Raw genomic sequence first — 15108 nt, 5'->3', positions numbered from 1 at the left:
AAAATTTAACTTGAAGGAAAGCAAAATTGTATCATATGATAAGTAACAATAAGCTTATCATAGTCATTAAAAAAGTAGTAATCCTGGTGACATGGTCCTACATTAAATTATAAGAGGCAGGAGGGTGGGAAAGAGAGTCAGGGGAGTTCATCACTTAACCACCTCTCACTGTTGTTGCTGGTCGCCATCTGCAGGGTAATTGGTGGTGTGCTTGGGCCCTGCTCTCACTCACCTTGGCCTGGCACCACCCACTCATCTGTTCTACCATCTGACTGCGATTCTGCTCTCATCAGGCCCATCAGGGCTGGCAGTGACACCACTGCTGCTGACTCGCAGTGCCACATCACCAACACTTGCCATGTTCTTTGCCACCCTCTGGTGGTAAGCACACATCCTAGTGAGCGGTCGAACTCCCAGTGGAGGGGACAATTTGCATATTTTATTATATATGACTAGAGGCCTGTAGCACGAAATCGTGCACTGGCCCTCTATTCCTATATAATAAATTATCGGGTCTAAACCGGCAGTTGGACATACCCCTCACAATCCAGGACTGCTGGCTCCTAACTGTGCACCTGTCTGCCTGCATGATTGCCCCTAAACGCTTCTGCCTGCCAGCCTGATTGCCCCCTAACCACTCCTCTGCTGGCCTGATTGATGCCTATCTGCTCCCCTGCCAGCCTGATCACCCCCAACTGCCCTCCATGGCTGGCTCGAACACCCTCTACTGCCCTTCCCTGCTGGCTCATTTACCCCAAATGCCCTCCACTGCTAGCCCAATCACCGCCAACTGCCCTTCTCCTGCCAGCCTGATCGCCCACAACTACCTTCCCTTGCTGGTTTGTTCACCTCCACTGCCAGCCTGATTGCCCACAATTGCCCTCCCATGTGAGCCTGATCACCCACACCTGCCCTCCCCTCCTGGCCTGTTTGCCCCCAACTTCCCATCATCTTGTGATGGCCATCTTGTGATGGCTATCTTGTGGTGACCATCTTGTGGTGGCCATCTTGTGATTACGTGAGAGCAGCCATCTTGTGATGACATGAGGGTGTCGCACGAGGGTGCAAGGACAGCATAGGCTTTTATTAGTATAGATATTTTCTTGCAGTATGTGAAATAGCCTATCTAATAAAGGAGAATATGCAAATTAACCATCACTGCATCACAAAGATGGCAGCATCCATAGCCACAAGATGGTGGCGCCCAGTTCCCCCAGCCTTGCTAAAGTCCCCTGTCCTGGGAGTGCTGAGAACGGGCAGCCTGAGTAGCCTGGCAGAATTCTTGCTTCGTTGCTGCAGCGATGGATGGCATCTGGGCCCTGGGCAGCATGAGCAGCCAAGGTGGGATGCTTGCTTTGTTGCCACAGCGATGCCCCAGCCATGGAGGGCCTCTGGGGGATGGGGAGGCTAGCCCGCAGCCTCCATGGCTGAGCGCAGGCCCGAAGAGGAGATGGCAGGCCTGCCTACCTCGGAAGCAGCACAGGTCCCTCCAGGCTCTGGCGGAAGCCGCATGAGTGGAAGGAGTGCGGATCCCTGTGGAAGGAGTGCAGATCCCTGTGGCATGCTGCAGTTCCTGCTGGCTCCTGGGAAAGCAGCGAGCGGCCTATTGTGCGCAGTATCACACGATGGGCAACTTGTTAAAATATAATGTGCTTCATGTCTCTTATAACATTTTCTGATTCAAATTCTATTTTGTCTGGATGAGTATAGCCACCCTCTCTTGGTTACCATTTGCCTGGAAGATCTTTTTTCCATCCTTTCATTTTGAACTTATTGGTGTCTTTGAATCTCAAGTGCGTCTCCAGTAGACAGGATAGAGTGGAGTCTTTTGTTGTTATCCATTCTGCCTTTTGATTGTAGAATATAATCCATCTAAGTTTAAAGTAACTACTGACAAGGAGGCAGCTGTTTGTTTTCTTAAAGCTTCCCCTACCCTTTTGCACATTCCTATTTTCTTGGCTACTTGATTTTTCTAATAAAGTGTTGGAATACTTTTCTCATTTCCCTTAGTGTGTATTCTATGGTGATTTTGTCTCTAGTTCCCATCTGAATTCCACTTAACATCTTAGAGTTATAACACTACAAATTGAACTTATTCCAACTTAAATTCAGATGAGATCGTGCGTGTTCAGGGTGGTATGGCCGTAGACCCAACTTAAATTCAATAAATTCCAATAATGAATGCTTATCAGCTCCATCCTCATCCATTTGGGTTGTTAGTGTCACAACAACCCAAATTTCAATTTTAATAATTGAAATCCTGACTTCTATGCTATTTATTTTCATTGCATGCTGTGTTTCTTAATTTACATAGAAGATAAATATGCATTTACAAACCATTGTTACAATAAGACTAGCTTTAATAATTGCCCATGTATATACCCACAGTGAGATGTTGATCCGTATGGCATGATATACCAAAACCACACAACATGGGTTCCGCTGCCTGCTGCAATGAATGCCAAACTGGTGAGGCAGGTGCTGATGGAAAAGGAAAGAGGTTTTATTCAAGTGCCTGAGACCAGGAACTCCCAGCTTAAACACTCCCCCCCCCCCCACCCCCTTTCTTGCTCAGGCCCTCAGTTCTTATATAGTTAGGGAGGGGAGGGTTTAATTTTCTATCCAATTATCTTGCTACCTTTTGGCACACTGTGCCTGTCCCTTCATATTTATAGTTTTTGGTGTGTTTAGTGTAAGAATCTCTCCCTGTACCAACTTGGCTAATGGGCGAGACTCCGCAGCACTAGGACTGACTGTCCAGGTAATATTATTTACTCGCTTGTGTACTTTACAACAGACTTGAGCTTTTATTGTAGGTGAGGTATAGTGGTAACAAATTCTCTTAACTTTAATTTTTAAAATCTTAATATTTCTCTCAATTCTGCAACACAGTTTTACTGTGGAGAGGATTTTTGGCTGAGCTTCCTTTTATTTGTGTCTTTTATTCAATGTCTTCTTGCCCCCAAGTTCCTGTTGGGATCTCTGCTAACTATTTAACCTCTTTTTCTTAGATTTAGCTTTGACATTCTCAGTGGTATCACTGGGCTCAACCTGGAGAGCGATGGTCTTGCCCATCAGGGTACTCACAAATGCCCGCCTCTCTGCAGCTGCCACTCAGCTGCCCCATGAAGGAAAAGAGGACTATGGAACTGGAAACTGCAGATCTGTGCCAAGAGGGCCTGTGAAATATGTACATGCAGTTTCTCTGACTATTTTAGAGTCTTTTGTCTAGTACGTGTCCCCTCAGGCCTATTTCAGGAATAGTTTTTGTTGGTTTATGTTTTTCATTGAATAGGCCATACTTTCCTATTACTTTGTATGCCTTATAATTTCTTGTTGAACTGGACATTGGAATTTAATAATGAGGTAACTCTAAATATCAAATTCTCACCATTTCCTAGAATTTTCTGTGTTACGTTATTGTTTTGCTTTTTGATTGTTGAAGCGTGTCTCTGTGCTGAGGATCAGCCTGACATGTAAACTGAGCCTTCTTATGGGCATGTGCATTCCTCTACTTGTCCGTGAAAGGTTCAGGGTTCAGCCGGGGTCATACAAAATGGATTCGGGGCTCAGTGTCATCAAAATAGTATTTATTCCAGCCACCTGGGTACAGGTGGTCTGACTTGAGAAAGAGTCAGCGGTGAATTGGGGAGGAAGCAGGCGTTTTATGCGCTCAGGGAGAGCTGCAGATGGGGCTTCGGCTTGACCCAGGTATCAGGACCGTTCCCCCGTTCCCCCGTGTACTTTCACGACCTTGCTCTTTGTCCTTCAGCTGGCAGCAGACGTCCTTTTTCAGGATGCTTTGCAGGGGTTATGGTCTTCAGGAATCTATACGAATAAAAAGGTTATATGCTAATTACACCGGCCATCTTCCGGACCTCCTTCTGGACAATGCCACAGTGGCAGGTGCTGAGGCAGAGGTGATTAGGGAAAATCAGGCTGGCAGGGGAGCAGTTAGGGGGCGATATGGCCGGCAGGGGTGCCATTAGGGTTATCAGGCAACAGGCAGAGATGGTTAGAGGTGATCAGGCAGGCAGGCAGGTGAGCACTTAGGAAACGGCGGTCCTGGATTACAATCAGATGTCCGAGGGGTCCTGGATTGGAGAGGGTACAATCCGGGCTGAGGGACATGCCTACTGTGCACAAATTTTGTGCACCAAGCCTCTAGTTTCTGTAAAATAACCATTTAAGGGGAGAATGTTTGTGTAAGGCTTAGGCTACCAGAATGAGCTTTCTTTTATTAGCCCCTACTGAAGTAGAGCCCTGTATCTTGATTCACCCTTTCAGTCCCCATATATGCAGTTGGTATTTAAATTTACAGTGTTTATTGTCAGTCTCCTGAAAGGGGAAAAGTGAAAAATGAAGGATGGAGCAATGATCTCTGGATCTGTGATTTCCCTGGAAGGATGGTCTTGCAACTTTGGGGGAGGTGTGACAACAATGCTGCCAGCACCTGTCTGCCTCTCTGTGATCATAAACAACAGTCAATTATGCGAGCACAGATCCCCAAGGACGTGGTCTTTTTTGCTCACCCTGGGCCCCTCAGGCTGCCTATAAGCTGTCCAAACGACACATGCACAACTGCCTGCTGTGGGAGTGGGGTGGTAACTGCCACTGTGCGAACAGCTGAAATTGACCAATGTTCCTGCATTTTACCTTTCCAAGAATTTCATGGAAGTTGCAAGCTTTCAACAGACTCCAGAATTCAAAAAGAGTGACATCAGGCAAATTCTAGCAGTGAAATTGTTGTCTATTTGAGAAGACATATTATTGGTGCTTCCCACCCTGCCATCATTCCAGAATTCTCTTCTAATACATAATAATATAAATCAATGAATTAGCCTTGGAGGAAAAGTCAGCTGGAAGCATGTAGAGGCAGTTTTATTGACGATATTTTAACTCGATCAAGTGAACATATCCAATTAATAGTTAGAGAGAGAGAGAGAGCCTGCTAGGCACCGTGTGGGGTACCAAAAGGTTAGATCATAGACCAGAGCTTTTCAATCAATGTGCCCAAGAATTTTTAAAACATACAATACCTGAATATTTTCTTGGGACACTGGCCTCTTTTCTCTTAGATTTTCAAATGAAAAAATAGCTACTGCCAATACAATAATAGTCATCCCATGTTAATAAATCAAAATTATTCCAGTTTCTTGCCAGATGGAAAAAATATATATATTTTTTGGTGGGCCTCAGAATTTTAGTAATTATGTGTGCCATGAGATGAAACAGATTGACAATGGCTGACATAGGTTATTCTCAAAGAAGTTTTAGCTTCATTGAGAATATATATATATATATATATATATATATATATATATATATATATATTTATATATATATATATATATATATATATATATATATATATATATATAGAGAGAGAGAGAGAGAGAGAGAGAGAGAGAGAGAGAGAGAGGTGTCCAAGAACCACAGAAATAGAGTTATTCATGATCATTATAAGGAGAGTCCAGAGGGAGGAGAGAGTTCTCTGAATTACAATCATCACAGAATTCATGGAGGAGGGTTCTCCCTGAGCTATACCTAGGAAGATACTCTAATCTGGAGTATTCATAACATCAAAAACTTGCCTAGCTCTCACTGTGTTTCAGATGCCAGTTCACCTACTACTTAAAGCAACCCCACAACGTATATACTTTTCCACAGATGAGGAATTTAAGAAAGAGAAACATTAAGGGTCTCTTCCTAGCTCAACAAGCTAGTCAGTCTTGGAGCTGGGACTCGAATGCAGTCAGGTCAGCTCTTGGGCCAGATCGCTCTGCTCAGTCGTTGCCCTGACAGAGCAGAATGGCATGAGCAAGGGCATAGATGTGACAGTGTGATGAGCCTGCCAGAGGTTGCAATCACCAGATTGTCAGGCAAGGCAGGTTTGTTTGTTTGTTTGTATATTATTATTCTTAAACATATATATTTTATTGTTTCCTGAGAGAAAGGGAGAGGGAGAGAGATATAGAAACATCAATGATGAAAAAGGATCACTGATCAGCTGCATCCTGCACGCCCCCACTGGGGTTCATGCCTGCAACCTGGGCCTGAGCCCTTAACTGGAATGGAACCCAGCACCCTTTAGTCCACAGGCCGATGCTATATCCAAACCAGCTAGGGCATTACAGGTTTATTTAGACACTTTGCTCTAGGCCAACGTGTGTTCATATGAAAAATCTCTCCATTTCATTACATTGCAGATTCAGTTAATGCATTCAATACCTGTCACTTCAGAAACTTATCCCTGTAGTACAGAAAAACAGTCGTATAAAAACTTCTTCATTATTATGTGTTCTTATTAACTGATAAAGAAAGAATAATCATTTCTTTTCTGGTTTAGTTATTACTTAAATGGAACAAAAATTCTAAAATGTGTAGCCAATGAAACTGAAGTGGAATGGAGTAGTGCTGCACCAAAGTGTGAAAGTAAGTACATTCTCTCTTTAGAATTTACAGCAGCAGTTCTCAAACTATTTGGCCTGGGGACCCCTGTATGCTTTACAATGAACAGAGGACCCGCAGAACCTTTCTGCAGGTGGCTTAGTGCTACTGATATTTTTTACATTGGCAATAAAGCAAAGTTTTTAAATATTTCCTAATTCATTTTTAAGAACAGTAATCTCAATACATGTTAACAAATGCAACATATTTTTGTCCTAAGATCAAATATTTCCAAAACAGTGGGAAGAGTGTCATTGCTTTACATTTTTTCTAATCTCTTCAGTATCTGGCTTAAAGGAAAACCTCCAGATCATTCTGCTGCATTGTCAGTCTGAAGCCATTGGAAAATCTCACTGTACACTCTAAGGATGACAGTGAGAAAAGACAAAATCGTGGTATACCTGTGAACCACTGATGCAGAAAAGGATGTAGCTTTCTCAACTAGCACTTTGTTTTCCTTAATCATATTTTCTTATTAAATTGTCAGTGTCTCTTATGATTGGAAAAACTTAGCATGGTCTTACAGATACACTCAAGTGTTTCTTACAGGTGTCTTCTATGGGTATTTAAGAAAATGGGTTTTATTCTAAAATTTTATTTTTATATTTATGATTTGAATTGGGATAATACATTTTTTCATAGAAACTAAGTTTCAAATGAATATTTGAATTGCAACTAGATTTTAGAAGTCATATGATAATGAACTCATTGAATACAATTCATATGACATTACTAATGCTATCTGAATCTTTTACCTTTTTTTTTTTTCCTTTTCCTGTCCTTTTTTTTCTCTTTTTAAGAGATTTTTTGTGAGCCACCTATACGTATACCAAATGGAGACTACACCAATAGAGGCAAGGATATATTTGAATATAATGAAGCAGTTATTTATAGTTGTAAGCCTTCAAATGCAACAGATCATTATACACTTGTCGGAGAGAGCACACTTATTTGTATTGGGCCTGACGAATGGAGTAGTGAGCCTCCTGATTGTAAAGGTAATGACTTTTCCATTTCTTTACCTCTCGTTTGTAAATAGTGTGGAAAGATTTAACAACTTTTATTTTGTTTTAATTTTTTTTAAATATATTTTTATTGATTGCAGAGAGAAAGGGAGAGGGGGGAGAGAGATGGAAACATCAATGATGAGATAGGATCATTGATTGACTGCCTCCTGCAAGCCCTTTACTGGGGATCAAACCCACAACATGGGCATGTGCACTTGACTGGAATGGAACTTGAGACCCTTCAGTCCGCAGGTCGATGCTCTATCCAATGTGTCAAACCAGTTCAGGAGATTGACCAACTTTTAAATACTTTGGCCAACACTTAAAAAAAAAATACAAAAACCATCCATATGTGTTTTTTCCCCATGTTAAATAATTCCTAATCTTATTGTTAATGTGTCAAATAATAAAAAATAGTTCTATTGTAGAGCTTCCCACTCTTCACCGCACATGTTCTCAGCATTGCTGTTCATGCATTATTAATTACTATGTGTACACATGAATTAACTTTTTTTTTGGTTCGAGACCATCAAAGAACACATTTTTGTCTTAAGAAAATTATTTCCTTTCTTTTTCTTTAAATCTTAATTTTTGAGAGCATTACAGATATCCCCCTTTTTTGCCTCCATGGCCACCATCCTCCCAGTTTTCACCACACCCTCGTCTTTCACCACCCTATTTTTGGTTTCCATAGGTGATGCATATCTATATCTATATCTATATCTATATATATCTATATCTATATCTATATATCTATATACCTATATACCTATATACCTACATACATACATATCTATATATCTATATATCTATATATCTATATATCTATATATCTATATATCTATATATCTATATATCTATATATCTATATATCTATATATCTATATATCGATATACATATAAGCCTTAGCAAGCAGCTGACCAGCCAGTAGCTATGACGCCCAATGACCACCAGGGGAAGACACTGCATCCGGTAGCTATGATGAGCACTGACCACCAGGGGGTAGACACTCAATGCAAGAGCTGCTGAGCTGCAGTGACTTGGCAGCTGCAGTTCTTGGGTGACGCACTTGGAACCAGAGAGGAGGTAGCCCTATTCCGGAGTACATCACCTGAGAACCACTCTCTTGCAATCTAGTACCAACTCAGGTGATGTCAGATAGCCAGTTTCGGCCCAATCCCTATAGGCCAGGCCAAGGAACACATCTGGTGCACAAATCTGTGCACTGGGCATCTACTATGTACAAAAATTCTTTGGTTAATCTCTTCTTGCCCACCTCCCCCTTCCCTGTGAGGTTGCTGAGTCTATTCCATGTTTTTATGCCTTCATTCTATTTGATTCATGAGTTTATCTTTTCATTAGCTTTCTTATTCCTTTAATTTTATTTTTAGTTTCAATTGATGATACATATGTATTTATTGTATTTTTTGTTGTTGTTCTTGTTGTTGATATTCTACTTCTAGAATATTATTCAATATTTCATATAATATTGGTTTCGTAGTGATGAATTCCATTACTTTTTTTCCTCTGGGAAGCACTTTTTCTCACCTTCAATTCTAATTGATAGTTTGCTGGGTAGAGAGTTATCTTGGTTGTAGAACCTTGCTTTTCATCACTTTGAATATTTCTTGCCACGCCTGCAAAGTTTCTGTTGTGAAAGCAGCTGACAGTCATATGCATGCTTCCTTGTAGGTAACTAACTGTTTTTCTCCTGATGCTTTTAAGATTCCTTCTTTGTCTTTAACCTTTGGCATTTTAATTATGATGTATCTTGGTGTGGGCCTCTTTGGGTTCCTCTGGTTTGGGACTCTCTGTGCTTCCTACATTTAAAAATCCATTTATTTTAACCAGGTAGGGGAACTTTTCTGTCAACGAAAAATGTTATGTTTTTATATCTGGCAAAACACTTCCTTTTCAGAAATGTTTAAGCCACTCTCTATGCTAATTTTTTACATGAACTTTTATTGTATTTTATTTTTACCATTTTAACCACTTTCACTGTACATTTCAGTGGCATTAAGTATATTCATATGGTTGTGCAACCATAACTTCTATATATCCTATAGAATAGGATATATAGAAGTTATGAAACATTGTACCCATTAAACAACAACTCTCCATTTCCCTCTCTCCCCAAACATGGCAAAGGCTATTCAATTTTTTATGAAGTTGACCATTTTTGGTACCTCGTAGAAGTGGGATCACTTCTGGCTGATTTCATTTAGCATAATGTGTTCAAGGTTCTCTACCTTGTAGCAAGTATCAGCAGTTTATTGCTTTTTATAGTTGAGTAATATTCCATTGTCTATTGTTTCCACCTCTTTCATTTATTTTTTAATCCATTCACCTGATGATAGACACTTGGTATGTTTCCAACTTTTGGCTATTCTGAATATGCTTCTCTGAAAATTGACATTTGAGTAACTGAGGCCTGTTTTCAATTTTTTTGGGGGGTGGGGGGGCAGTATATACCCAGAAAGAGCTGCTGGGCTATGTGTTTACTCTTTGAGGAGGAACCATACTGTCTTCCATGGCAACTGCACCATTCTCCACGCCTACCAGTGACCCAAGAAGATCCCAATTTCTCCACCGGTTTACCAATGGTTGTGTGTGTTTTTATACTAGGCTTCCCAATGTATATAAAGTAATATCTCATTGTGGCTTTATTTTCATGTTCTAATAACTAGTGGTCATATTTTCATGTGCTTACTGGTGTTTTGTGTATCTCATCTGGGGAATTTTTTTCTGCAAGTCCTTTGCACATTTTGATTTGTGTTTTTTTCAGTCACTAAATATAGGAGTTCTTTATGTGTTTTGGATATTAATCCATTATCAGGTGTATTATTTGCAGATGTTTCCTCCTACTTTCTATGATTTGCCTTTTCACTGTATTTATAAGGACCATTGAAAAAAGTTTTTAATTTTGCTAAAGTCCATCCAATTTATCTATTTTGTGGTTGTTGTTCTTGTCTTTGCTTTTGGTGACAAACCCAAGAAATCATAGTCAGGTCCAACAACATGAAGTTTGTCCTCTATGTTTTTTTTCTATGAATTTTATAATTTTACGTCTTTGATTCACTTTGAATTCATTTTTGTAAATGATGTAAGATAAGGATCCAACTTCATTCTTTTGTATGTAGAAATTCAGTTTTCAAAGAACCATTTGGTGAAAAGATTGCACTGCCCCCTTGAAGTGTTCTTAGCACCCTTCTATACAATCATTTGACGATATATGCAAAAGTTTATTTGTGAGCTCTGTATTCTATTGCATTGGTCTGTCTGTATTTATGCTGTAGCACTGTGTTTTGATTATTGTAACTTTTGAGTAAGTGTTCAAATCAGAAAATGGGAATTCTCTCAAGTTTGTTCTTTCATTTCAAGCTTATCCTGGCTCTTCTTAGTCCCTTGAGGTTCCATATGAATTATATGTTGGATTTCTCTATTTCCACAAAATGCATATTCAAGATGGTGATACGGATTGCATGTAATCTGTAGGTTGCTTTGTATAGTATCAATATCTTAACCATTTTGTGTCTTCCAATGCATGAACACAGGATGTCATTTCATTTATTTATATTTTCTATTTCTTTCAGCAGTGTTTGGTAGTTTCCAGTGTAGCAATCTTTCACCTCTTAGGTTAAGTTTCTTTTTAAGTATTTTATTTCTTTTTATCCTCAACCAAGGATATGTTTATTGATTTGAAAGAGAAGGGAAGAGGTTGGAGAGAGACAGAGAGAAAGAGAGAGAGAGAGAGAGAGAGAGAGAGAGAGAAAGAGAAACATGTATTGGCTACCTCCTATAACATCAAACCTGAGAGCTACATACCTACATTATGTGCCCTGACCAGGAATGAGCCTGTCCTTTTGGTCTATGATACTACACTCCAACTGAGCCACCACCGGTCAGGGCAGTATTTTACTCTTTTTTGATGCTGTTGTAAATAGAATTGTTTTCCTCCTTTCATTTTTGGTTTGCTCATTGTTAGTATATACAAATGCAACTGATGTTTACTTATTGATTTCATAGACTGCAACTTTGACAAATTTATTTATCCGCTCCCACAGGTGAGTGTGTGCATGTGTATGTGTGCAACCTCTAGTTGTCTACTTAAATAAACATATCATCTGGGACAGAGAGAATTTTATTTCTTCCTTCCCAATATGGATGCTTTCTTTACTTGCCAAATTGCTCTGATTATAACTTTTGACATTATGTAAAATATAAATGTCAAAAATGCTCGTCTGTCTTGTTCCTGATCTTAAGGAGAAAACTTGCAGTCTTTCACCATTGAGTATGATGTTGCCTATGGGTATTTCATAAATCGGCCTCTTTATGTTGAAAATTTTCAGCATTACAGAATAACCTCTAAATGATTTATTAAACTCTCCTGTATCTTTTAAATGTAAGTAGAATCACATTGAATCCATAAGCTAATATTGAGGATATACTACTAATAAATTTACAGTTTGTACCACAGAATATTGTCACAGGAAACGTACTGGAGATGAAGATGAATGCTGATGAGTATAAATTTATAATTTTTAAAAATAAATATTTTTATTGATTTCAGAGAGGAAGGGAGAGGGAGAGAGATTTAGAAACATAAATGATAAGAGAGAAATATTGATTGGCTGCCTCCTGCATGCCCTACTTGGGATTGAGCCAGCAACCTGGGCATGTGCACTGACCAGAATCAAACATGGGATCCTTCAATCTTCAGGCCAAAACTCTATCCACTAAGCCAAACTAGCTAGGGCTATAAATTTTTATAATACCTTAAATGAGAGACATTAACATTATTTATATAATGAAAGTAAGTTATAAGAGATTTGGTGAAAAGAAAAACTATTCAAACCTATGAATTTAGGCATCTGTAAACTTTCCTATTTTATACTTCTTTTTAAAATTATTTCTTTTTTTTCTTTTAGCAACTTACACACCCATTGACGGACCAAAAACTAGTGCTGATGACTTAGGTATTATTTTGGTTATAAATAACCCTGCATTATGAGACCATGGAGTTCTCCATGGAAATATCATATTTCAATTATCTGCAGTTAGAGAAGAAACAACCTGTCATGTGATAGTTGACATTTGTATTTATTTTTATGTGCAGATTCCATGACAAATGGAAGCAGTAGTATGTGTAGACACATGCAGATAATACAGCTTTTAAGAGGCCCCTCCAACTCAAATTCCTAGTGGGGTGAGGGAACTTTCTCAATTGCTGTGTTTATTTGCAGGTTAAAATATAGAAAACCTAACTTGCTTTCCATGGATAGTGCTATTTTATAATGGCAATTTGCAAATAAATTTTCTTTCTCTTCATACCTTGTATACACAAGCCTTAACGTACTGTAAGTTGAGTTAGTTTTCTTCTACAATAGGCTGGTGTATCACACTTTATTTAGGCTCACGTAGTTCACACTATATGTTTAAAGAAAAAATAAAGTATGGTTGAGGCAGTTACATGAAATATTGGGATTTTTGTTGAATAAATGAGGGAAAATATGTATTATGTTTCTTTACATTAGACTAGTTTAGCAAGGTTGGTCTTTTTATACAATGCACTTTAGGCCCGTTAAGCTTTCCCTGTGAACACTGTTCTCAAAGGGTCATTGTGCCAGTAAATCCAAATCCATTATAACTCAATAAACACTTGATTTTTAAAAAGTGAAATATAAAGAGCTGAGGTAATCAAGACATTCTATTCCTTGACCTCCAAGGATTTAATAAAAATAATGGCAGTGTGGAAGCAGAGGTACTACTGAACAGCATTTCTAAGATTTAAGATCTTGTAGTACTACTTATTGCTCTCTGGACAGTCAAAAATGCATGTTCAAGTTTCTATGCATAATTTATCTGTGTGCCCTGGTGTTTCATTTGTATTCTTATAAAGTTCTTCTTAATTAAGATTGTGTCTTAACTTGGGGATGGAGGTGTATGAGGAAGGATTTTTAAGATAATGTATAGTTTGTGAAGTCTGCAAAATAGGTTTAAGTAATCAATTAATAGAACTTCATTCACGGCTTATTTCACAGACTCACTTTTGGGGAACAATGTAAATGAAATTTCTAACAAAACCATAAGAATGATAGACTGAATATTGAACTAAGCCACCTAGAATGACATAATACATTCTTAAGATGATTTTTCTCTAAAGTAGTAAATTCTAATTTTTGTAAAAATTTTTCCTAACTTATAATAATTCCATTTTTTATAACCTGGTGGGGTTACTACAGCACAAAACAATGACAAGTGAGATCCCTAGTAACATTTCCAGAAGTTGGACCCTAAGCCTGGAATTCTATGAGAGGGGCTCTGTGATCAAAATGAGCTGGATGCACTAGCTGTCACACTAAAATAGAATGATAAACTTGTCTTTGCTGTAGTTTATAGATGATCTGATCAAAATTAAAATGTGTGAACTATGTGGAGACCCAAGTGTGCTCAATTACCTTCAAACTGGCTTTTTTTTTCTCAGATGGAGGACTCATTGCTGTGATTGTTCTGACTGTACGTAAGTGTCCCAAATTTGGATACCACTTAAATCAAAATATTAATGTGAACAAGTACATTTTAATAACTTTTTTAGTTTCTATAGCTTTTATAGTTTGACATTAGGTAAACCAGTCTAGAAATACCTGACCTTTCATATGATTCTACCCTGTGTTGGTATTGTATATTCTTTTTTATTCCACATGTCCATGAAGTAACAATCTTAAATCCCAAATATGCTTTCAGTAATATTCTAAATTAGTGAGGACTCTTGCCTGACTTCCTGCAGACCCTAAGTGATACCAGGGAGCTGCATTACACAGTGAAGCGTCCAGATAGAATATGAATGAATATGGGCTAAGTAAAATGATATTTCTGCCCACTGAAATGTAGCCAACATTAATCTCTTCTCCTGGATTTTAAAACTTGGCGTTAGTTTTTAGGGTTACATGTCATTTGTTTTCTGGTTTCTTGTAGTTGGCGTTGCAGTGGTTGGCACCTGTGTCTAAATGTCGTCACATCAGGGAGAGTAAATTAAACATGTTTCTTGAACCTGTTGTTGTTTCTCATCTTGATGTACTTGTGCAGCTTTTGCTTGCATCTGTATTGCGTGCTAACTGGTTTTAAAATGTGCTTGTGAGAGTGTGCTGTCAGAATTGCATTCCCTGCTAAAATATTTTCACCTCCTTTTCATCTTACTGTAACAAGGCTAATCTGTGCAGATTTGTTTTAGCTTTTATGACCGTCAGAAAAATACCTGTGGGGGTTTGAGGTTTAAGTTCTGCAAAAAATCATGGGTCTTTAAAGTTCCTCCCCTGCCCTAGGTTTACCCTATTCCTACAGTGGATCGGGAGCCAGGACTAAACTTACAATAGTTCACTGTGGAGACTTTGACAATTCTATTCACTGCAATCTTTAGGATGAAAGCTTCCTTGTGTCTTTATAGCATAAGTAGTTGCAAGAAGATATGTAGGTGTCTTCTTCCGATCGCCAATTTGATTTCTTTTTATTTAGAGCTGTTATTTATGGATATTAAAGGGGGATTTAAAGCAACATTGCTTGACTCTCCTCTTACGTCCTCTTAAATTACTAGATTGTGGTAGTAAAGCTCAAGGGTTAAACCTAAAGTTGCTGAGATAAATTGACTTTTAA

The 15108-nt window shown here is 38.7% G+C and overlaps 1 protein-coding gene across 1 annotated transcript in view; it reads left to right on the top strand.

The window, feature by feature from the left end:
• The window catches only part of LOC129148000 (complement receptor type 1-like), a 110525-nt gene extending 96017 nt beyond the window's left edge, over positions 1–14508 (top strand). Inside the window, exons 14-16 of the mRNA XM_054712228.1 lie at positions 12387–12434; positions 13943–13978; positions 14434–14508. Of these exons, the coding sequence (XP_054568203.1) occupies positions 12387–12434; positions 13943–13978; positions 14434–14465 (116 nt within the window). The 3' untranslated portion in view covers positions 14466–14508. The remainder of the gene's footprint in view (positions 1–12386; positions 12435–13942; positions 13979–14433) is intronic.
• Positions 14509–15108: the final 600 nt, after the last annotated feature.

This window comes from Eptesicus fuscus, chromosome 22, assembly GCF_027574615.1.
Source record: "Eptesicus fuscus isolate TK198812 chromosome 22, DD_ASM_mEF_20220401, whole genome shotgun sequence".
NCBI lineage: Eukaryota > Metazoa > Chordata > Mammalia > Chiroptera > Vespertilionidae > Eptesicus > Eptesicus fuscus.
This window is presented reverse-complemented; position numbering and strand designations above follow the sequence as displayed.